The following is a 26,024-nucleotide window of genomic DNA, read 5'->3' on the forward strand; positions in this document are numbered from 1 at the left end:
AGTGAAAAGAAATGGAAAACACAAGCCATGAGTTTTATGTTGGTTATCGAATCTTTGATCCATTGACTAGGAATTTCTTTCTCCAAGCACAAACAGTCAATAATCATGGTAAGCTTTTCGGCAGGGTTGTATTTTAGCACTTCACGGATAACCCCAGCGACACCTAACAGTTTAACCAACTTAATACACAAAATAGCTGCTTGGCATCGAACAATAGGACATTCTTCATCGTCAAATAAATAGCTGAAAAATTAAAATGGATTATTCTAAGAACGATGCCTCTTGGGATTACACCTGTGCATAGACCCCCCCCCTCCAAGATCAAAGTAACACGAAGGCTTTCTACTTGTTACTGTCTTACCGGCATTCCATGCTTGCATGCAGGGAGATAGGGACCACCTCCTCCTCCCTAAGAAAAATGCCAGGGATTGTTTTCGCCCCTAGAAAAAATTTTCCAATCTCCTCTTGGGAGTTGCAACAGCGTGTATCTATTGAAAAAAAATGACGAATTGAGAAATTTTCGGAAAAAATGAATCAAATTATAGTATTAGTGTAAGTATTATGCACCCGCAGAAGGAATCTGGTGGACTTTCGGAATTGTAAAAACTGAGAAAAGACTTAAGTATAACTGAGTGATTGGGATAATCAAGGTAAAATTGAGAAATGAAAAAAAGCTAAAAAATTACTGAAATATTTAGAATTATCACTTCCATTCAACTCTAGATTCAATTTGTATAATTAATGGTTATTCACCTCCATTACAATGTCATAATCTTTTGTAATGAAAAGCATACGTAATTATGTGTGCTATTGAGATCGAGCTATCTAGATTGAGCAACCAAACTCTTGTTAACCTTTAGCCACACCACATATAGGAAAAATAAAAGAAACAGATCCAAAAAGCAGGAAAAGCTATATTTTGTTAAGATTAAAATCATGCAAAGATTTTGTATTATTATTATTTTTTTTTTTTCACTGACCTCCACAGCCTTAGCACAAATCACAAGTCGGAACATGAGCTAGTTTTATCAACATAGGTTAGACTGAAAACAATTAATTGATTCTAATAACAAAAGATAGTAGCTTATTCATTTAGATATATTTGGAAGTTGCTTAATTTCATTGCATTCTGTCCAAGGGTAGATCCAGGATTTTTGTCCAGGGTGAAGAGTTCGTATTAAAAGAACTTTAAAAACCACACAAAAATTTGCATATGTAAAGTTTTGTTACGTTTTCACGAGTCGGAAAAAATGCCACGGGGTGGAGTAGGGTGGGGTGGGTTGCATTTGAAACACCGTATCCCCCCTCCCCGGGACATGGCCATGATTCTGTCTTACTTATCATTCTGAATGTTTTTTTTTTAGTTAAAGTGTTTATCCATACTTTTTCCTATCTTTTTCTTGGCAAAAACAGAAAAAACATACAGAAGAAAGAACAGGAGAGGAATTAAACTTATGATCAACTGTAGAAAAGACCCCCCGCCCCCCCCCCCCCCGCAAAAAAGCCACGAAAACAATAACTTCGGCCTCTATTCGAAGAAAAACAAGATACCGACATTCAAAGAAGGAATTCGGGGTGAGTAATTCCGATTTCCATTTATTTGAATAGATAATTATAAGCCTCTAACTGTGATCAAAAACAAACCCTAGTAGCACGAAGGGCACTAAATTCGGACTTTTTGAATTTATCAAGTGGGAACTTGCACAACCACAACCTATCTCTTAAATTATTAAGAAAAATCGCGAATTAAGTACTCAAGTATTAAAGTAATGAGAAAGACCTCCATGTGCAAGTATGCAGTTTTGGTAGTAGTGGGAGCCAAAACAAACAAGAAACGTGAATAAAAATCAGCAAAAAAGGTAAAAATGTAAAACCTATGAGGTACCCACATAATACAACCACCAAACAACTCAACCATCGAATAATTCAATCACTACATAACTCAACCATCATCAAATCAATCACCATAAATCGACCACCAAACAGCTCAATCACCCTGAACTCAACTACCACATAATTTAACCACCATCAACTCAACAACAAAATAGCTTAAATGCCATCAACTCAACCACCATTACTCGATCACCAAACAGTTCAACCACCCTTAACTCAACTACCACATAATACTACTTTAAATTCAACCACCAAGCAACCCAACTACCAAGCAATACAATCACAGAATAATTCAACCACCAAAACTCGAACACCAAAAAGCTCAGCCACCCTAAGCTCGACTACAATATAACTCAACTACCTTAAATTTAATTACTAAGCAATTCATCTACCGAGCAATTCAACCACTACGTAACTCAACCACTATAGATCGACCACCAAACGGCTCAACCACCTTAAACTGAACTACCACATAACTCAACTACAATAGATTCAACCACCAACGACTCAACCCACGAATAATTTAACTACCACATGATTCACCCACCGCCAACTCAACCACCACACAACTCTCTTTGTTTCAATTTTTGTCTCGTGAGGGAATTTTTTACATATTGTTTAAAAAAGGAGCATTCCTATGAATAAGTATTCTTTTAGAGGTGGTTGTTTTTGTTAATATTTGAAATATTAAAAGCGCTATCAAATTTATCTAGTTAGCTTTCTTTATTCGTTTTCAGGGTTCGACCCATGCATAAAATGCACGTAATACATCATATATTTTTTGTCTCTGGTTCAACATGAAGACACTAATAAAAATGTGGTTCTGCCCTAAAAACTTCATATTTTTGAAACAACTAAAAGTCTTATAAAATCACGGTTTTCGGGTATAAACAAACCTAAGACTAATCTTAATGACCTTGTTAAATAATGGTACATAATCTTAATGACCTCGGTAGCATATGAATTGACACAATAAAATTAAATGTACAGGATTGTACCTGCACATATATGCATAACATACTTGTATTATATGTACAGGATTGTAAGATTGGTTGCTTTGAAGAAATAGTAGGGAATCCTCTTCAAAATTCTGCATTTTTGATCGAAAACTTAAAACAAACAAATCTAAGATTATGAATAGACCAAGTCCTTAGGTCAAAGACTCCTTTTTTTTATTTGATTATTTTTTCTGTGTATTAGATTACCTTTCATTTTTGGGTAAAGACACTTTTATTTTGATGTCCTTAGGGCAAAGATGCCCTTTTGATGCTCATGCCCTCTTTTTAAATTTTGTTTTATTTGATTTTTTTCTGATTATTTTGATGATCTTTTATTTTGCAAAGATGCCCTTTTTATTATTTTTTAATTATTTTATTATTTATCCTTTTATTTGATTATTTTTTCGGATCATTCTTATGGCTTTTTATTTTTGAGCAAAGACGCTTTTATGTTGATGTCCTTAGGGCAAAGATACCATTTTTTCTATTATTTCTTTATTTGATTATTTTGATCCCTTTTATTCTGGAACAAATACGCTTTTATTTTGATATCCCTAGGGCAGATATGTCCTTTTTATATTTTTTTATTATTTTTGATTATTTTGATGTCATTTTATTTTGGGGCAAAGATTTTGTATTTTAAAGTCCTTTGGGCAAACATACCCTTTTTCATTTTTTTTTCTGGTTTCTTACCCCCTTTTATTTTGTGACAAACACACTTTTATTTTAATGCCATTAGTACTTTAAACATGTTCAATCCCAATAACTCTTACTGGCAATCCACTACAGCACCGAGCGTCCTGAAACACAGCTGCCTATGTTCCGCCCACACCCATATACCCTCAACCCATACCTCAAGCCAAGAGTCAAAACTCCTCCTTCAAGTGTTGCTCCGATGATAGAATCAGTCTTATCCAATAACTGTTTATTTTTTAACAGAAGCACAAGAAGATTCAATCCGCAGGTCCGAAGTCTCTTATCCTCAGCAGAAACGCATAAGAGAACTAATCGAACATTATCAACCAGTAGTTGCTCAAATTCTCTAGGATTCGAGTTTAACTTAATACAGAGAAGGCATATTTTTTTTAAAGTGCCTTTTCTATCCGTTTGAAGTCTGTTGACGACTTCGAAAGATGACATTAAAAGATTATGACATTCTTCTTCAGGTGGCTTACATCTTTGAAGCAGGATTACCAAGGAAGAAAGCAGCAAAGATACAAAACCTAAAACCCAGATACAAAATTAGCATAAACAGTGAAAACAAAATATTTATAAAATACAAAAATATTTTATTTACATATCCAAAATTTTTCCTATAGTTTAGAGAACCTAATTTCAATTTTACTGAAGATGAATTCCGTGGTAACGTTAGTGCGCATAGACAGGCATCAAATCAAGGCTCGTGATGCCAAGCCTCAGGCCCTTCCGATAGACTGAATACTCTGCCCCAAATTTAAAAACAAAATTTAAAAACAACAAATAGCTGCAAAAGCTTAACACAAAAATATCTACCAAAAGTAAAAATTTGTAGAATACAAAAATATTTATTATTTACAAACGCGAAATTTTATTTAAATTTCTCAAAATCTGGTACAAATTTCGTAAAGTTTTTATATTTACAGTTTTTTACAGTATATTACAGCTTTACAATATTTATATTTCACAAAATCTGGTATCAATTTCGTAAGGTTTTTTATTGTTTTAAAAGATAGAGTTGTGAGAAAGAGTCGAACTTCAGCGTGAAGAGCGGGGCGTTGAAGAGGGGACAGCCTCTTTCATATACGGAATAATTTATGTTCGTCTTAACTTTTAATGTCGCTCCTTATTCTCGGTTAAAAAAGCTCGTTTTTATTTAATTTCTGAACGTTTTTGAATTAATGTTGGTTTTGATATTGGCTCACCGTACATGAATAATTTACAACGAAATTTGCATATTAATTTTACTTTTTTGGCTAAATGGCTTTCTCAAAATTTTGATCTGACGGTTATAAGGAAAAAGGGCTGGGGGAGTTGGCCTAGCCATCCTCCAATTTTTTTGGTTACTTAAAAAAGTCTACTAGAACTTTTGATTTTATCTATGGACGTTTTTACTAGTAATAAATATACATAACTTATGAATTAATTTACGTTAACAAACTTAATATGATGGGGTTCACCCTTCGTCAATACCTTGCTCTTTACGCTAAAGTTCGAATTTTGTTCCAATTCTTTAAGAATGACCCTTGAATCACAAAGGCTGTTTAATTAGAATAAACATCTCTCTTGAAATTATTAAAAATACTTTAGCGTAAAGAGCGAGGTATTGAGGAGGGGACAAACCCCCTGATACATGTAATAATTTCTGTTCATTTTAAGTTTGAATGTTGCTCCTTACTTTCAGTTGGAAAAACTTCTTTTTTTTAAATTTGTCATTGTTTTTTAAATAGTGCTGGAAAATCCAGCGCCCCATAATGGAAATTCTCTTCCCATGAAAAACTTCTCCTTGGAAAGATCCTCCCATATAACCCCCCCAGACTCCCCCAACAAGAAAAACCCTTCCTGAAAACGTCAGTATACTTCCCAATAAGCAATACTATATATATTAAATAAAATAAAAAAGTTTTTTTAACGGAAAGTAAGGAGCGGCATTAAAACTTAAAACGAACAGAAATTACTTCGTATACGAAAGGGGATGCTTCCTCATCAACGCCCCGCTCTTTACGCTAAAGTTTGACTCTTTCTCTTAACTCTACTTTTTATAACAGTAAAAAACTTTAGCGTAAAGAGCGGGGCGTTGATGAGGAAGAAGGTTTTTTCATGGGGGGGGGAGGCGAGGAGCAAATGTAGACTTTGTCGACCCCTACCGTACCATCAATACTTAAATATTACCATTTTTGTCCAAAAATTTTACAATTCAAGTATGTTTTGCCATCCCCTGTCGTATCGCTTGGGAGCTTGCCCCCTCCCCCTAGATCCCCTGTCAAAATCTGATATTACCTATTTCAAGGATAGATCAGAAAAGACTGTATGTTGCAAATGAAAAATCGATATAAACCGATACTACTGCTACCATTGCTACTGACAACTCATTGCATAACTAAGCCACTAACACAGCTACGCAAGGTCCTCCTCCAACCAAATCTATTCAAAGCCTCCCAGTTTAAACCTTCCCAAGAACTTTCAAATTCCCTCAAATCTTCCCTCACGAAATGCTCCCACCCCAATCGGAGACAACCTGCTTTTTATTGGACCCTTGACGGTTGGTCGACAAAAGCGATCTTTAGCAATCTGTCATCCTTCATCCACAGAATTAGTCCAAGCCACCTCGACTTTTCTCTAATTATTGCCCTTGTAAGCGGGATTGAACCACATTTATCGTAAAACTTACGGCTTGAGATCTGGTCACAGTAATATACTTACGTTCATCTCTGTCTGTAGATGCTTGGAGATTCCATCCTAATAGAGTGACAATATGCTCAAAAACTGGTTCTTCAGATTTGAAATTGCTTAGTATTTCAGCAGCTCGAATGATAGATCGAAAGCAACTGTACGTTGCAGCTGAAAAATCATGATCTTCTCTCAGTATTATACAAGCTTCTTCAAAAAGAGTCATAATCACCGAATCTGCATTCAGAAACTGCGTTTTAAGCCAGTCGATTAGAGTCGTATCACTGAACATTCTAATAACATTGGAAAAGAAATTTAACACATTTCTCATCAAGATTTTATCGTCATTTGAAACTGGAGTGACGAGAAAATATTTCTTAAAACTATGCATCCACTCAAAGTTCAGTTCCTTTACTCCAGAAACTTTTGCATGTTCAATTGTTAATGATAATGATGCTAATGCTGTGCAAAACTCATCGTGTGTTTCAGCATTTTCAATAAGCTTCAGCTCTTTTTCCACTGAATTAAATATTTCAAGAGATAATAACCGCCAATATTCAAGTGGTGACAACTGAAAATCGGCTTCTCCACCAGCAACATAATTATCAATAGTTTCTTTAACGTTGCCATACTGTCCAAGCTTCCAGGCTAGCCGAAGAAGCGAAAAATTTGAAAAATCTTCGACGAAATATTTTGTCACCTCTTCTGGCAACACTGACTCTGGGTCTTTGTTTTTACTTTCTATTGAAAAGAAAGTAACTTGAAACGGGAATTTTACTGATCTATTGGCAACTGACGGGATAAATATAGAAACATTATCTTCCATATTGACATCTTTGTTCTCAGCAATGAACACTTGAAGATTGTCGAAATATACAACGAGGCATAATAACTGAACAGTTAACTTTCTTCCGGTAGGATTGGAACGCATAAAAATCAACGCTAGAATATATAAAAGTAGTTGAGCACGAGAGAATACAAAATGGGAATATATGCTGGAAAGGGGTGATTTTTCGGTACTTATTGGCTATTGAAAACACACCCAAGAAGTGAAGTTAGGGTTAATCCTAATGAAATATAACAAAATTATGGAAATCTAACCAAACACAACGTAACCTAACCTAACCCCCTCCCTCCCCCTAATGTGCAAATATATCGCCCAAATTATAAAAATCCAATAAATTCTGTCGAAGTCCAATGCACTTGTATCACCCATCACTTGTTTTTATAGTTATGAAACCAGTTTTCTTAGATGTAATCTAAGCGTGATTCTTGAATGTGTTTCCAATAACCGAAATGTACCGATCTTTCAAACAAATGCCAAAACACTTATTTGTTTTAACCACCACTACAACTAATACTAACAACTCATAATACAAAATAGCTGTGTATACTCTTCCTTCACCCAATTCATTCAAAGCTTCTTTCTTTCCCCCTCCCATTAAGTTCTGACCAAGTTTCCCTTATTGTAATTCCGGGCTGAAACTAAGAAAGGGAGATCAGCACGGCCAGTTTGAACTGTAATGCCTGGCACCGCGCCTTTTTTTACCTTCCCACCCCATTCGGGAAAGACCTACTTTCCGTTTGGCCCAAATGGATGGCTAAAAATTATAATTATTTGGCAATCTGTCATCAATCATCTGTAAACATGGCATAGCCATCTTAACTTTTTTTTATTATAGTCATAGAGAGAAGGATTGAACACACGTTTTTTGCACAGCTTATTGTTTTATATACGGTCAGTCAAACGGGCATCAACGTTTATTTTTAGACAATTCCTCTGGAAAGCCCATAAAAAACTCATTTCGAAGCGCCCACGTTTCAGAGCCAAGTTTGAACACTGTCGTTTACATGGCTTCCAATATTTGTGTTGCGAGAGCAACACTTTGGTTTTGTACCGTTTTTTTCTATGCCGCCGATCTCGGCTTATTCCTGGAAACTGGTAAGGGTCTAACCTGTGCAGTTTTTACGGAAAGTGTGGGCCTCAGGCCGGATTGATGACTATGGCATTACATTTTGGAAAGCTCCGCAGAACTCTTGCCTGGGGACAAAAAGGATAGTTTTTGCTTGTCCACGAGCCAGAGACTATGGTGTGCGAAGTGAAGTGGAGTTATATAGCCTATGTCAGAGAGGAGTATCTGAAGTTGTGCAGCCAAGCTTTCGTTTCATCAAACCATGTTTCTGCTTTCGAGTGGAAAGCTCCGTTTTAGCAGGCAAGCAGGCAGGCACCACTTTCAAATTGAAGATGGACTAAAATCCATCAGTGTTAAATATATGCGGCAGTTACCCGGCCCGACAGCCAATATATCTTCTTTTTCCAATGATAAATAGAAAAACTGACAGAAGCAAAAAAGCGGCGTTTTCCCACGGGTCCAAAAGTACTGCCATTTATTGTTTCTACCCATTTCTATTTATTATTCTATTTTATTTATTTATTCTATTATTTATTCTATTTTTTTATTCTACTTTTTATTTTTATAGATTATAGATTATTTATTCTATTTTCTGTTTTTATTCTATATTATTATATTCTATTTATTTTTTTTATTTATTAAAGTAAAAAAGCGAATAATATGTATTCTGTTTTCAGTAAAGTGCAAATTATATTCTTTTCTTGAGAAGGCATAATTTTTTTAATAATTTTGCTCTTTTTGAGTTCGATTCAGTTGTTTATTATGATTTTGGTTGGTTTTGGGGTTTATTTATTTATTGATGGTGATTTGTGGTGATGGTTTTACGCTTTGAAGAATATTTGGCTTCATTTTTGCTCATTTTGATTGAATAGATCTTTTTACTTTTCTTTGAAATACTTTTTTTGTGAAAAAAGTTTTTCATATGAATCTAACAGTAAGAAGGTGCCACCTCAACACGCACATTGTTTGTCTATTTTAAATATATCTCTCCAAATGAATGAAAGATATGGGGTAGTCCCCACTTCATTTGAACTGGAGAAATGTGTCATTTTCTCTGTTCCCCTTCACGAAAAGTTTTGAAATTTGGCCCCTAGTATTGGACTCTTTGAGGTTTTCCAAATCTTTTTACGTGTTTCACAGTGAAAATAGGTGAATCCGGATCGCTGGGTGTTTAAAGAGACAGCTATGTTGAGATCCAAAAATACGTACGAAAGACCGATTAAAGACGAAATAAAAGACGATTAAGTGGTTTAAGTAAGTTAAATTACACAAAAAGAAAAATATTGTATATTACAAAAAAAAAGGCTACATTCAAGATAAAACAGAGAAGGAAAGATAGACGTAAACTAAGGATGACACAAATGAAGACAGGCAAAATTTTTCCGCATGTAACACGATGCTAATTTTGTGTCCCCTTTTTCTATAAGGATGTATTTTTCTTTGGGGAGGAGGGGGTGAGCTTTACAGGGATTTATATAAGTTCTTGATGGCCCTGATAATTCAAAAAAAGGACAAGGGCTTAGAATAATTCTTCTCAAGGAAAAATTAAATTTATTTATTTTTTTTAGATAGTAGCCTGAAACTTTGGCAGCTGGGTTTTTCAATCTTAATTCTCGTGGTACTAGTAAGACAATCTCCCTTCTTGAGGATGCTTTGCCTTTTTTCCTGAGATATGCAGATTTTCTGTTCCCGATAATTTACATAAGATATACTTACATATATGAAGAACCGAACCTGTTACGATATGAGTATACTTGTAAAAAAAGCTGTAAGAAAAAATTAGAAAACACTGAGAATGTTTTTAATAATTTATAAGTGAATAATTTATTAATGAATGATTTATGTGGAAGATATGATATTTGCTAGAAAAAAAATATTACTAAGAAATTACATATCAAGCCAGTGGTGCAACCAGAAAATAATTATGAGGGGGCTTACTGGGGTTCCCTGGGCCAACCACCGGAGAACTTTAAAAATTCTAAACAAAAACGGTATTTTAAGGCATTACTTTAAGTTTATTTTAGCCCTTTGAATGCAAGTTTTGTGCAGGGTCTAAGGAATGAATGACAAAACCAAGCATATTAAATAAGATTTAAAAACAGAATTTCACACAACATAACATGCACTACAACTTGAAAATACCTTTCAGGAGAGTGGCACTAATGAAATCGGTCTCAACCAACTCTGCTCTGTATGAAGTATGCCCGATGTATAGATTAAACAGGGTAGACACAAGAGGGTATATAACATCTTCCAGTCCATTATTTGTAGCCAAAATGAGAGATTTGATTAGCAAGGAGAAGCCTCCACGTGATAAAAATACTTTCTGGAGTTCTGGAGAATCCAAGAGTATCTGAAGCTCGTTTAGAGCAGCTCGTTTTTGGGCCAGCTCTATACCCTCATCTTCAATTTGTGCTGTACATACATCAAGACGCTCCAACTAGCATTAAGATATAAACGAATTAAAAATGTTGGAAAACAATAATTCAGTAAGGTTTTTATCAAATTTTTACCATAAAAGTATTTTGAAAACGGTGGAAATAGCCCCGTCCCGCATTGTCACGAGTAGGACGAGTGAGGCTCTCAAGATGTGTGTTTATCTTTTATTCTTATCTATTCTTTTTTCCATTTTTATTCTTTTCTATTCTTATTCTACCTTTTATTCTATCTATCTTGTCTATTCTTTTTTCTATCTTTTATTCTAGTTATCTATTCTGTTTTTATTATTATTCTTTTCTGTTCTTTTTTTGCCTTTTATATATCTTATCTATTCTTTTTTTCTATTTTTCATTCTTATAATAATAGTAATTTATTTCTAACCTACTTTTATAAAAATAAACAAGCAGAGTAAATTACACTAAAAAGGAAGAAAAATCAAATACACAGTGACATAGATAACTTAGACCTTAATCACAGAAAAAAATACACGGATAATATTATGGTTTGCGCCTAGGGACACAAAGGCATGTTCATTCTTTTTCTACCTTTTGTTCTTATCTATCTTATATATTATTTTTTATATCTTTTATTCTATCCATCTTACCTTATCTATTCTGTTTTCTATTTTTTTTCTGTTCTTTTTCTGCATTTTATTCTTATCTATCTTATCTATTCTTTTTTCTTTCTATTCTTTTTTTTCTTTCTTTTTTTTTATTCTTTATTCTTTATTCTTTTTTCTTTTTATTTTATCTATCTTATCTATTCTGTTTTTTTATTCTTTTTCTGTCTTTTATTCTTATCTATTCTTTTTTCTATCTTTATTCTATCTAACTTATCTACCCTTTTTTCTATCTTTTATTCTATCTATCTTACCTATTCTTTTTTCTATTTTTTACTCTTATAATAATAATAGTTTATTTATAATCCACTTTTATAAAAAAAAAATAAGCGGAGTATATTACACTAAAATGGAAGAAAAATCAAATCGCCGTTTACGCCTAGGGACACAAAGGCATGTCTTGTTAAATTAGCACTAAGCAATTCAAACAATTGGATAATAGGTAGATGGATAATTGGATAAAACAATTGGTAGCACCATACTTCTCAATAATACGTGTATTACGATATGAAGTGGGAAGGCGCAGAAAAATTTGCAATATCTGAAATAGGCAATACGGATCTGGCGCAAATCATTCTTATCAAACAGTTTGTGGTAACGAACTGTAGTAAGGAGCGACCCGACTCAATAGTAACCAAAACTCTAAAAAATTGAATTTTGATATCAATAGCTACATCAAAAGAATCGCATTTTAATGCTGATTTTAAATATATAGGTTTAATCAAGTTTAGTCTTACCCATCAAAAGTTAAGAGCCTGATAAAATTTGCCTTATTTAGGAAAATAGGGGGAAACACCCCCTAAAAGTCGTAGGATCTTAACGAAAATGACACCATCAGATTCAGTGTATCAGAGAACCCTACTGTAGAAGTTTCAAGCTCCTATCTACAAAAATATGGAATTTTGTATTTTTTGCCAGAAGACAAATCACGGGTGCGTGTTTTTTTTTTTTTTTTTTTTTTTTTTTTTTTTTTTTTTTTTTTTCCGAGGGGTCATCGTATCGACCAAGTGGTCCTAGAATGTCGCAAGAGGGCTCGTTCTAACGGAAATGAAAAGTTCTAGTGCCCTTTTTAAGTGACCAAAAAAACTGGAGGGCATCTAGGCCCCCTCCCACGCTCATTTTTTCCCAGAGTCAACGGATCAAAATTTTGAGATAGCCATTTTGTTCAACATAGTCGAAAACCATAATAACTATGTCTTTGGGGATGACTTACTCCCCCACAATCCCTGGGGGAGGGGTTGCAAGTTTGACCAGTGTTTACATATAGTAATGGTTATTGGGAAATGTACAGACGTTTTCAGGGGGATTTTATTTTGTTTGGGGGTGGGGCTGAGGAGAGGGGGCTATGTTGGAGGATCTTTCCTTGGAGGAATTTGTCATGGGGGAAGAAAAATTCAATGAAAAGGGCGCAGGATTCTCTAGCATTACTATAAGAAAACAATGAAAAATAAACATGAAAACGTTTTTTTCAAATGAAAGGAAGAAGTAGCATTGAAACTTAAAACGAACAGAGATTATTAAGCATATGAGGGGTTCTAAAAATACTTTAGCATAAAGAGCGAGGTATTTAGGAGGAGATAAATACCTTGCTCTTTATGCTAAAGTATTTTTAGTAATTTCAACTATTTATTCTACGGCCTTTCTGATTCAGGGGTCATTCTTAAAGAATTGGGACAAAACTTACGATTTAGTGTAAAGAGCGAGGTATTAACGAGGGTACAAACCCCCTCGTATACATTATAAAAATATAAGGCTATGAAAGTTTGTTACGTAAATTAATTCCTAAGTTACGTATATTTTTTACTAATAAAAACGTTCGTTAAAAATTAAAAGTTCTAGTTGCCTTTTTAAGTAACCGAAAAATTGGAGGGCAACTAGGCCTCCTTCTCCACCCCTTATTTTTCAAAATCGTCTGATCAAAACTAAGAGAAAGCCATTTAGCCAAAAAAAGAATTAATATACAAATTTCATTTTAATAATTTATGTGCGGAGAGCCAAAACCAAACATGCATTAATTCAAAAACGTTCAGAAATTAAATAAAAAAAACTAATTTTTTTAGCTGAAAGAAAGGAGCGACATTAAAACTTACAATGAACAGAAATTACTCCGTATATGAAACGGGTTGTCCCCTCCGCAATCCCTCGCTCTTTACGCTAAAGTTTGATTCTTTGCCACAATTCTACTTTTTAAAACAATTAAAAGCTTTAGCGTAAAGAGCGAGGGATTGCGGAGGGGACAACCCATTTCATATACGGAGTAATTTCTGTTCGTTTTAAGTTTTAATGTCGCTCCTCACTTTCAGCTAAAAAAATTAGTTTTTTTTTTATTTAATTCAATAACAAATACATTCCACTTAAAAACAAGACAGAATGGTCCCACTATGTGGAAAACATTTTAGTTAAAGCTCGGCGTTAATATTTTCCACGGTTAGGTTCAACTTTCGCAAATCCAATCTTCAGCTTTTTTAACATCTCTCAGAACCTGAAGTCGCAAAAAAGGGAGTTTAGAACACAGGACAAATAATGAGCTGATGATTTGGGATTGAAACCAAAATATTCACATTTATTAACATTCAAAAACAGACCAACATCCCGAAACATCATAGAAACACGTTGCACAGATAATGCCAAAATAGACCTAGTTCGGCATGAAACTAGCAGGTCGTCCGCGATGTAACGTAAGCAATGTTACGTCCGCAATGTTACGCAATGTAAGACAGATGAGATAAATTATAGAATATGAAGGCTTGATTCCTGATAACACATTATGAATGCAAGCATTAAATAGATGAAGTGATAACACTCCAACCTGTCTTACTCTAGATTGAACTGGTATATTACCGTAGTATCCTACACCAGATTTTAACCAAAGAAACGAACTACTATACCAAAATTTAAGTACATGTATGGCAGAAGGATTCACTCCAAACTCTGGAAGAGTGCCACACTTGCGCATGGCAAACACTATCGAAACCTTTAGACTGGGCATCATAAAGAATTGAGGTTAAACCTTATACGCATGTTGGCACCCAATGTAAGGTTAAAACCCTAATTAGTTTGAGTCTTTCGCAATTCGTTCAATAATATATGGAAGCAGAATATATCCAAAAATCTTACTAATATTGCAAGCAACAGTGATGGGTCTATATGAACTGCAGTTAAAAGGGTCTCTTCCACGTTTAAAAATAGAAGGTACCGTTCCGCAAAGGAACGAATCAGGCACCGCAGACAAACATATACAGAACTGAAAAAGTACCTGAAGCTGAGCGACTGGTACCGGACAACCACAACGTAAATGATGAGCGCTAATCCCGTCAAGATCACTGGATTTAGACTTCAGTTTAAGCATACAGTTAACAATAATTTTAGTTGATACAGGAATAACATGACGTTGCAAGACTTTAGGTGGCAAAATTTAGAAACTAAGCACTGAAAATGATAATGAACACTATACTCAATCTTACAAAAGATTCTTATTATATTTTGTTATATAATATTATATTTATATTTTTATAATGCATAAGCCAGGATGAATCTGGGATAATATAAGTGGTCTCTAATTTATCAAATTTAGACACAATAATGACTTATTTCCATTGTACTACAATTTTAGGGAACTCAGCACCATTATATCGAACCAAACGAAGATACCGTTTAAACTCCACTTTTGTCTTACTTTTTATATTAAACAAATGGCCTCGTAAGGGCCACCCACACGCAATCCCGATGGGAAGCCAGAGTTTAGCACGATTTTTGATGGCTTCAACACCCGGGTCCTCTTTCTAAATTGGACTTCGAGTTTTGAGTTTAACCCGGTGTGTGTGTGTGTGTGTGTTTGTGTTTTTGTGTGTGTGTGTGTGTGTGTGTGTGTGTGTGTGTGTGTGTGTGTGTGTGTGTGTGTGTGTGTGTGTGTGTGTGTGTGTGTGTGTGTGTGTGTGTACGTGCGTGCGTGTGTGTATTTCAAAGCCAATCCTGGGCGTCAAAGCACCGTCAATCCTGGGGAGGGGGCAAAGTTAGAGCCAATTTTCCAAAATCAAGTGAAAATGAAAGTAAAAACTAAAGAATGAGTTAAATAGTACCATAAAGGCAAACATTTACTAGAGAAAACTGACCCATTTCTGTGAATGCTTGAATTATACAGGCTGATTTTAGTATTGACAAGATTTTATATGAAACTAAATTACAGCTAGACGAAGGCAAACTGGGTTCTAGGGGGGAGGTAGTTGTCCTCCCTGCCCCATAGGAAATTACACCCCTGATTCAAATCCTTAGTAATTGCACCTAAAAAGAAAGTTCCTCAATTCATCCCCTAAAATACCACATAATGGGCAAATTCGTGATCTATTTGGAAAATTAATATTCCTCCAAAAATATCGCTAAAACTTTTCTTTACCCTGCTGACTTACTTACCTTAAAATGTAAAAAAAGACCGGAAATCGATATTAACCCCACAATATCATAAAAGTAGTTCAACTATGTTAAATAAAGATAATTTTGCCACAAACAAATCACTTTAATAGTAATATTTATCTTAAATTAATTAAGTAATATTTATTTAAATTATATTAATAGTAATATTTATTTAAATTAAATTAATAGTAATATTTATCTTAAATAACTAATTAATAATTTGAATGGTAAGTCTTTTGAATAATTTTTTCATATTTAGATTTTGGTATAATTAATAATTCATGCATCAAAATTGATTTGAATAATAAATATTCATTTGATCCAACATTGTGATAATTCATCTTTAATCGATAATTTAATTAACAATTAATAGCTAATTAGTCAGGATTAGTCATTTTGACACTTATATTTTGTGTATAGCTACCATGTTAAAGATAGCTATCATGGGTCAAGGGCAAATCCATTTTTTTCCGGGGGGGGGGGTACAAAAGGCCTTTAAAAACGCATCAAAAAATAGTTTATTGGAATTTTTGTTACGTTTTTCGAGTTTGGGGGGGCTCCCCCTGGATATGGCCATGGTTGAAGCTATAATTATAAAATAGTAAAGAGGAAACCAGGGAATAAAGCAACCAAAAGTTTGAAAATAAATTTAAGAAAAAGAAATATATCTAGTGAGAAAAATTTCTATTTTTCAGCTGATTCAGACATGATAACTACTAACTTGTTTATTTTTTATAGTAAAATTTTACGTTGAAAAAAATTTACAGAATTCTTGAAATGAGTCTGAAAACCGTCCAAACTGACACCTGATCAAAAAAAAAAATACACAATCGAAATCACCAAAGTCAAAAACTCAAAATGGAATATTAAAACTCTTCCCCACCTTGAAATAACAAGAAAAAAAAATGCTTTTTTTGCATGGGTTGCACTTATGTAGCCAGTTTTTTACGCTTCATCTTTGTTTTTTCTTCACCGCTAACAGTCCACCGCATCCAGTGGGGAGGGTTGGCAAACTCCCTTCCCCCAAACAATGTTTTACGACTCGTAAAAACGAAACAAAATGAATACAAACAAATTTTTGAGGCTTTTTTTTACTTTTTTGTTCCCCCTCGAAAACATCCTGGATACGACCTTGATTCAATCATAGTCCTATGGCACCTACAGGCACCAAAAAAGTGAACTTTCGGTGTCATTTCTGAATGAAAAGGCTAGGAAGACTGAAGAGGGTACTATCAAAATTTCCATGGTTGAGAGCCCTAAGCCTGCGGTTTAAAATACTCCCTCTTGTATATTCCCCCTCCCAGTGCCCTTAATATTTTTTATACATCGTCTATTGATTAACATAACTAGCAAGCTATCACAACATAGTGTTATTGTACAGTTATACATGGTGTTTTTGTTTTAATAACACCGTCATAAAGTAAAATATGGCACCAAAAATTACACTTTCTGGTGTCATATCTGGACTGGAAAAGCTAAGAAAACGTGAAAAGTACCATCATAATCTCCATGGTCAAAAACCTTAAACTTCTTCCTCTTTTATACTCCCCCTCCCATCCCCATAATAAGTTTCATACATCGTCGGTTGACTAGCCGAAGTAGAGGGTCTCTGCAACATCGTAAAGAGATGTTAAATGGTTCATTTTAAAACTCTGGCTCGTACCTATGTGCTATTTGTAAATTTGTCCCGATAGATTTATCTTAAAGTACTATACGGCATCAGAAATTGGCATTGAATGCTAAAAAACATGAAAAGGATACCATACAATTCTAAATGGTCGAAAACCAGTTACTAGAGGTTTACAATCCAGCCCTTTTTAGTCCTACCCCTCTCAGCCCCTTGGGCTACCTGGTAAAAATTAATCAATAGCCCAGAGTAATCGGAAGCTCAAAACCTGTATAAAAAAAACTGTCTAGTTAGAAAAATTGTCGATTATAGTTAATTCAGATATGATAAAAAAAACAGTATTTTTATCTTTAACTTCTCAAAGCATGCCCTTGGACTCACCCCTTTGACCCTTTGTTTGACAAAATTCTAGATTTTTTAAGATTTTTAAAGAGAAAGCTTAAGAGGGAGGTGAAATAAAACCTTATATATGTATAAGTATAATCTATGTATAATGAATATGTATCATTATATGTACAAGTATAATGTATGTATAATGTATATGTATTATTATATGTATATGTATAATATATATTGTATTTATAATGTATATGCATTATTGTATGTATATGCATAATGTATGTATAATGCATATGTATTATTATATTTATACATATTTTATAATGTATATGTATTACTATGATTATATGTATAATGTATGTATAATGTATATGTATTATTATATGTATATGTATAATGTATGTATAATGTATATGTATAATGCCCTGTTTCAGCGACTTTACTTTTATCAGCTTGAAAAACAAATCTTGGTGTAAGGTATATTACGTATATTTCTAAAACTTATAATGAAAAAAATTAATAAAAGAAACAAGAGACAAACCTAGACTTACATCAAAATCAGCAGTAAGGAGTGCTCTATAGCTTACACTTGACACTTCTTCGGTATAAACAAGAGATGACAGATCAATATTAAGATTATTGACTAAATCTATAAGACTTTTCGTACTGGGGCTGGTTTCCAAAACTGGCATTATCATCTCAACAGCTTTTCTTCTTGTATGTTCGTTGTTCCAAAATAGGAATCGCATAAAACGCTCAATCAACTGCAATATTTTTCAAAAGATTTAGAATAGTGTACAATAGGGTTTTATTTTGTTTTTATACCGATTTTCTTTCCTTCGTTTACCAGAAAATAGTTTATTATAAAAATAGAAGTTGTTCAAAACTGGAAATCGCAAAAAAGCTCAATCAACTGCAATATTTTTCAAAGCATTTAGAATTGTGTAGGGATATTATTCAATTTTTATAGGGATTTTTCTTTTTCTTTTACCAGAAAATAGTTTATTATAAAAATAGAAGTTGTTCAAAAATAGAAATCGCGTAAAACGCTCATTCAACTGCAATATTTTTCAAGAGGTTTAGAATAGTGCAGAATAGGGGTTTTATTTTACTTTATATGGATTTTCTTTTTTTCTTTTCGTTCTTTACCAGAAAATGGTTTATTATAATAATAGAAGCTGTTCCAGAATAAAAATCACGTATAACGTTAAAACAACTGTAATATTTTTCAAGGGGTTTAGAATATGGCAGAATAAGGATTTATTTTTTATAGGGATTATCTTTTTCCTTTTTATCCTTTACCATAAAATAGTTTCTTATAAAAATAGAAGTTATTCCTTAAAAGAAATCGCGTAAAACACTCAATCAAGTGCAATACTTTTCAAGGGGTGGCAGAGAGGGGTATAAATTTTATATTTATAGGGATTTTTACTATAGCACATGGATTTTCTTTTTTTTTTCCTTTAAGAAAAATAGTTTTTTATTATTGTTTTTCCTAAATTCGTGACGCCATCTACAATTAAACATCATTTGCCACTAGTCTTTTATCAAGGTTCAACAGGTGACTGTTGAACCTTCGAAAGTCGTCTTCTGGGAAAAAAGCCTTTTCTATAATGATTTACTTTTAGATTGTTTTGTAGTTTCACCAGCATCACAAAAGTGTTCACACTTTTCACAAAAGTGTTTCAAAAAACAACATCACATCAGAACATCACAAACAGCACAACATCACAAAACATCACAACACAACATCACAAAGAACAAAAAACAACACAACATCACAAAGAAACACATCACAACACAACATCACAAAGAACAACAAACAACACAACATCACAAAGAACAACATCACAACATAACATCACAAAGAACAACACAACATCACAACATCACAAAGAACAACATCACAACACAACATCACAAAGAACAACAAACAACACAACATCACAAAGGACAACATCACAACACAACATCACAAAGAACAACAAACAACACAACATCACAAAGAACAACAAACAACACAACATCACAAAGAACAACATCACAACACATCACAACACAACATCACAAAGAACAACAAACAACACAACATCACAAAGAGCAACATCACAACACATCACAACACAACATCACAAAGAACAACAAACAACACAACATCACAAAGAACAACATCACAACACAACATCACAAAGAACGACATCACAACACAACATCACAAAGAACAACAAACAACACAACATCACAAAGAACAACATCACAACACATCACAACACAACATCACAAAGAACAACACAACATCAAAAAGAACAACATCATAAAGAACAACAAACAACACAACATCACAAAGAACAACATCACAACATCACAAAGAACAACAAACAACACAACATCACAAAGAACAACATCACAACACAACATCATAAAGAACAATAAACAACACAACATCACAAAGAACAACATCACAAAGAACAACAAACAACACAACATCACAAAGAACAACATCACAAAGAACAACAAACAACACAACATCACAAAGAACAACAAACAACAAACAACACAACATCACAACACATCACAATATAACATCACAAAGAACAACAAACAACACAACATCACAACACATCACAACACAACATCACAAAGAACAACAAACAACACAACATCACAACATCACAAAGAACTTAACAACATTGTTATTTTTGATTTGCCGTTCATGATTCTTGATTTGATTGCAGTTCAACAGATATATATAAATACAGTATCGAATAATACTATAAAGTAAGGACGCAAGCAAGGCAAAAGGAGATGTAATCCCCCCCCTCCCTGTAAACAAGAAGTCAGTAATAAGATGTAAAAAACAGAAACAGTGCCATAAAATGCTAATAAAAACAAAGTTCCCGGTTGCCCCCTCCCTGGGAAAGTTCCTGGTGCTGCTCAAGTCTTACAGTGAGCCTCTTTGCCTTCAGAGAGCATTTACGTAGCATAATTCTATTGAAAAACTCGTTCTTCCATTTTTTTTTTTTTTTACAAACAAATTAAGAATTCACTCTTCGGTTGTTGGATAAATTTGAAAACAAATTTGAGCCTTCAATAAATATTTCCACATAAAAAAAAAATAAATGAGCCTCGCGCCGGGCACGTTCTAAGCTCGGTAACTGGGTTAGCGAATTGTTCAACGGAGAAAATTTTGCAAGGGATTTTGATCTATGCATAGTTTTTTTTTTACTACTACTACTACTACTACTACTACTACTACTACTACTACTACTACTACTACTACTAGCAACTCACCGTAGCACCAAGCCGACTAAGGTCGACACAGCTACACACACTCCTCATCACTCCCAATCTACACAAAGCCTCCCTCTTTACACCTTCTGAAGAAGTTCCCATTTCCCTTAAATCTTTCCTGACGACATCCCCCACTCCAACCAAGAACGATGAAATACAGGGACTTCATAATCTAATAATGAAGATGTTTTACCCAATTATTTGCAACTAATGAACCGACCTACTGAATTCAACTAAGCTGAGCCATCCTAGCCGTGTAGTTACCACGCTAGATTAATTATATAAGGGAATCAGAAGATTTACTACTACTACTACTACTAACAACCCATCACAGCACCAAGCTGCCTGAGGCCAACACAGCTACGCACGCTGCTTTTCCACCGTAAACTATTCAAAGCCTCCATCTTTACACCCTCTGAAGAAGTTCCCATTTCCCTTAAATCTTTCCTTACGACATCCTCTCACTCCAACCGAGAATCGCAAAAAAAATAGAAAATGTAAAAAAAAGGTCATTTGTTAAATACGCTTGCAAAATATGGTAAGAAGGACAAATCTGTGCGCACGGCATTTTACGGGTGAGTAGTTTATTATGACGCCTCGTAATTATGATCAAATTATGACTTTTATGGAGGGATTAATAAATTACATCATTAGGTTTTAATACTCACTGTAACATTCAATCCCGTGACACTAAAAATTCGTACGAAAGAAATTCACTGAGAGTGCAGTCCTCAATTTCACAACCGTAATTGCTAAAAAGCAGTTTTAGGATAAATCATTTTATTTTATAAGTTTCGATCTAAAGACACTCCTTCCTTACTTCCATGATTTAAGAGATTCAAATTTCCTCTGAATAAGTCTCAATCTGACTATTTTATGAGTTTAGTCAAAGTATTTTAATACGGTTCAAAATTATTAAAGTATCAAGGACAGTGAAAATAAGACAAGAGATTTGTTTCAGAAAATAGCTATGACAACTCACAAGCCAGGCTGGGTCGAATTCGTATTTCGGAGTGAAAACAAAAAACAGACAAACATTAGAAAAAAGATTCAAAACTAATCATACACATAAAACTGACAAAAGAACGCACTGACATTTTATCAAAATCGTCTACAAAAAGCAATAAAAAAAAATGAAAAACATGTATATAAATATCCGGCTCTTACATATCAAGAAATGTGGTAAATTAAGAAGGGTAATTAATAGTATACACAGCAGGACAAGAGCGAGCAAATACAAATTACAAGTAATAGCTTAGCTGGGTGTTTTTTATTTAATTCTGCAGCATAAGGAACAAAATCAAATTGCTTAAAGAATTTAAGTGGACACTTACATAATCATGTCTCTTTTCAAAAATCTATAATTCTTTTCCGAATGAAAAAGACCCCCATATGCCGATATCAGTAGTATTGGGCCCCGAATAAAAAAAAAATACATGTGAAAATCAGCAGTAGATGAGCATAAAACATATGAAACTAACCAGCTAATAAGGTAAATTTACATCTTAAGGTGTAATTATATATGGAAATCAGAAGATTTGTCTTTTCTAATCTACTGCTACTACTACCAACAACTCACCGCAGCACCAAGGTGCCTAAGGCCAATACAGCAACGCACGCTCCTTCTCCATACTAAACTATTCATAGCCTCCCTCTTTACACCCTCTGAAAAAGTTACCATTTCACTTCAATCTTTCCTTATGACATCCTCCCACTCGAACCGAGAACTACCTGCTTTTTGTTTAGCTCTGGACGGTTGGTCGAAAAGGACAATCTTTGGTAATCTGCCATCCTTCATTAGCAGAACGTGCCCTAGCCATCTCAATCTCTCCCTAACTATAGCCCTAGAAAGTGTGATTGAACCACACTTTTTGTCGAACCTGCTGTTTCAAATACCGTCGGTCAGTCGGGTACCCAAAACAATCTGTAGGCAATTTCTCTGAAAAACATTAAGCCATTCTTCCTCTGTTCTTCGGAGTGGCCATGCTTCAGAGCCATACTTGATTACTGTAATCAGTATAGCTTCAGAGGCGCCATTCGGGGGGGGGGGGGGGTCAGGGGGGGGGGGGTCAGGGGTGGGGAAATGCCACCCCAGATTTTCCAGGAGGCCCAAGCTTCCACCACAAAGGGTCCTTTGCTGGCCATAATAATCCATTATGTCCAACATAATCCATTCTGTCCAATTGATTTGAAATTACTGCACACCTATTAATCAAAGAGCGTAATTACCTGACGACCCTTGGGGTAATTACGCTATTTGCTATTATTCATTGTAAACTTTGAAAGTAGGTTAGATACGCAATAAAATTCTCCAGTTCTGTCAGATGCCCATTTCCTAGATAATTATATTAATATCATAAATTCTGAATTTTTACAGTAATTCCTCTAAGTTGAGAGATTAAAATAGGTCAGTTCCTGTCAAATGTTTCGATGTTTATTTCCTGGTTCTAGTGAATATAAGCCTTCGTTTTAGATTACTCGAGTCAGTTCTTATTCTGTTTCTGTCCTCGTATTATGTACATTTACGTGTCATATGTGTAAATAAACACTTTTATGCTCGACATATGAACCTTATGAAAGTTAGAGACGCTTGACATCCTCTGCTGGTCGAACCCCAGACTGTAGGCCAACGCTACAATAAGACTAAAGACGAGAGGACAGAGAGAAGTAGAAGACTTTACATCATTAAGCCTATTAACTTTTTAGTAAGGTAAATATAAAGGTATTAATAGCCATTAGCATTAGAACTCGAAAGATCACTAAGCATCTGAAACAATTTGTGACAACTTTGATGCTAGGAAAGAACGTCATCCAATCTGCAAATCGGACTATTACTTTGGCGGAAGAAATGAAGCGAGAGCTCTCCGAGACTTTCGACCGTCTACTAGCTGAATTTGACAAAAGGTTCACAGATAACCTGCCAGCGCTGAGCACACTCGAAGCCTTGGATCCAAGCTCGACAATGTTTATGAACACAGAGTTGTTCAAGCGTTTCTCTGCTCTTTACGACGAGCTGGATGTCCACGACATTCTTCTTGAATCTCAAGCCTGTATTGCCAAGCGTTTCTTGCCCGATGAGGAGAAAAAACCGGAAAACTTCCTAGACATTGTCGATCATCTTCAGACATTACCAGTGACTCACTCAGAAGTAATTAAAGTACTTTGTATTGATGCCACACTTTCTGTGACAACAGTGAGCAATGAGCATTTGTTTTCTCGCTTAGAAATAGTGAAAAACTACCTGCGGTATACAACAGGAGGCGATTGTCTCAGTCACCTCCTTTTGATCTTTGCAGAGAAGGATTTAGTAAGAAATTGGACCACAACCAGCTTGTTGATGATTTTGCAAAGATGGAACCTCGGCGGTTCCCCTTGTTACCTTGAGTGTTGTAAGATTTTTTTTTCTCTTGTTGTGTTTTTCCTTTTTGTAAATATATTTGATCTGAAAGAATTCTGCTGAAGGAAAACCGAGATTTTGGTTGCAATCCTCAGCATGCTAATGAAGATTACTTTCATCGACGTATTGTTTACTTAAATAAGAAAGTTTCTCGCTGAGGAACGCCAACCAGTAGTCTGGTTGAATTTTCCACTTTCAGTTTAATCACTTAACCTCGTAGATTGTGATCTTTGATGTTAGAATTAATCAAATAGCTGAGTTCCAAATTCGGTTACAGTACACTTCCAAGCAACACACGGGTGCTGAAAATGCGTTCTTACTTAGAATATACGATCGATGTGCTGCCAAAACCCACATTTTGTCTTACGCGACACGAAGTGAGTCGGGGGGCTCAAGATGGAGTTCATGCCCACCCCAAGATTTGGTCCAAATGGCGCCTCTGTATAGCCTCCAAGATTCTAATCTTGGTTCGTAGAACAAACGAACGAGGAAAATATTTTTCAAAATCCTAGCGCAAGGAATACCCCCCCTCTGTAGAGGTTTAATCTAAAAATTGTGGAACTCTTATACTTACAATAAAAACCGCTAGAGTGGTAAATATAGTCTTTATATAACTTGATTAGATAATAATGAGTCTTTAAAAATACCTTTTGGGGTTCTTGTAATGCAGAAGCAATATACATCATGAAATTATCCTGCAAAGACTCATCGCCGAAGACATGGAATTCAAGCGGATTATCTGGGGAAAGAATGCTATCTTTGAGGACAGCTTGCAAATCCAGTGGCAGCATCTGGTACCCTTTCATTAAATACAAAAGAATGTCTTGACCAAATTTGTTTAACTGTAAAAGAGCAAATATTATCACCACAATTTGGTCACCACAATACCCGAATATAAGTGAAGGGGATTCCCCCACCCAAAATTTAAGCAAATTCTTGAACTTGAAAAACCTAAAAAACTTAAATGCACTTCATTTTATTTTGCAGCTAGGCATGGATTTACCAATCCATTACTTATGGCTCACCAGTTGCTATCTGTTCAGTATTTCCACTATCCCCAAATTTTCGGGAAATTCCCCAAAAAACTCGCAATAATGGAGCGACAATGAAGTACTTGGGCCTAACAGCGTAAAAGCTTTAAATCTGGCCCTGTTTGCACACCTTCCTCCTGGGAAAAACTATGATCCCCATCCTATAAGGGTAGGGCCTGTAAACGAGTGTGAGTATTAAAAATGAATTATCTAACTAATAAGTCTCGGAAAAACAGGAGGGGTACAGGGACAATAACTGGAAATATATAAGTTATCTGCAAAACATTTATTTAAATAAAATGGCAATAAAACTACTACAAATTCATCACAATGTTAAAACATAGCAGTAAGCAATTCTCCTACATTGGCTGCCTTCCAAAAACAGATAACAAATGATTCAAATGATAATTTGTATTCTCATCTCAGAAAACGTTCCAGCATCGACAAAAGTTAATAATAATTAATAAAGATTTAATTGTTCGTTCCAGGTGAGAGCGAATCAACTGCTGGAACGGTCAAAATTAAATTCATGTTAAATTTGTGTCAATAAGATCAACTATAATCTTTAGTGTATTAACTTCTGCACAGTCATCACCAAACTGAAAAAAATGGACGCAAATAACCAAATTTTTAGTAATCAATGAAAATTACGGTTATATCGCTTTTGTTTTTCGGTTATTTGGTTAGAGACAAGGGTCAGT

At 34.6% G+C, this 26,024-nt stretch overlaps 1 protein-coding gene across 1 annotated transcript in view; it reads right to left on the minus strand.

Moving 5' to 3' along the window:
- LOC136039537 (uncharacterized) overlaps nt 1–26,024 on the minus strand; it is a gene marked incomplete in the record, with an annotated part of 112,814 nt that overhangs the window by 48,904 nt on the left and 37,886 nt on the right. Inside the window, 6 exon segments of the mRNA XM_065723342.1 lie at nt 10–243; nt 3,745–4,114; nt 6,291–7,199; nt 10,313–10,610; nt 18,156–18,368; nt 24,940–25,134. Coding sequence (XP_065579414.1) covers nt 10–243; nt 3,745–4,114; nt 6,291–7,199; nt 10,313–10,610; nt 18,156–18,368; nt 24,940–25,134 — 2,219 coding nt within the window.

This window comes from Artemia franciscana, chromosome 19, assembly GCF_032884065.1.
Source record: "Artemia franciscana chromosome 19, ASM3288406v1, whole genome shotgun sequence".
Classification (NCBI taxonomy): domain Eukaryota; kingdom Metazoa; phylum Arthropoda; class Branchiopoda; order Anostraca; family Artemiidae; genus Artemia; species Artemia franciscana.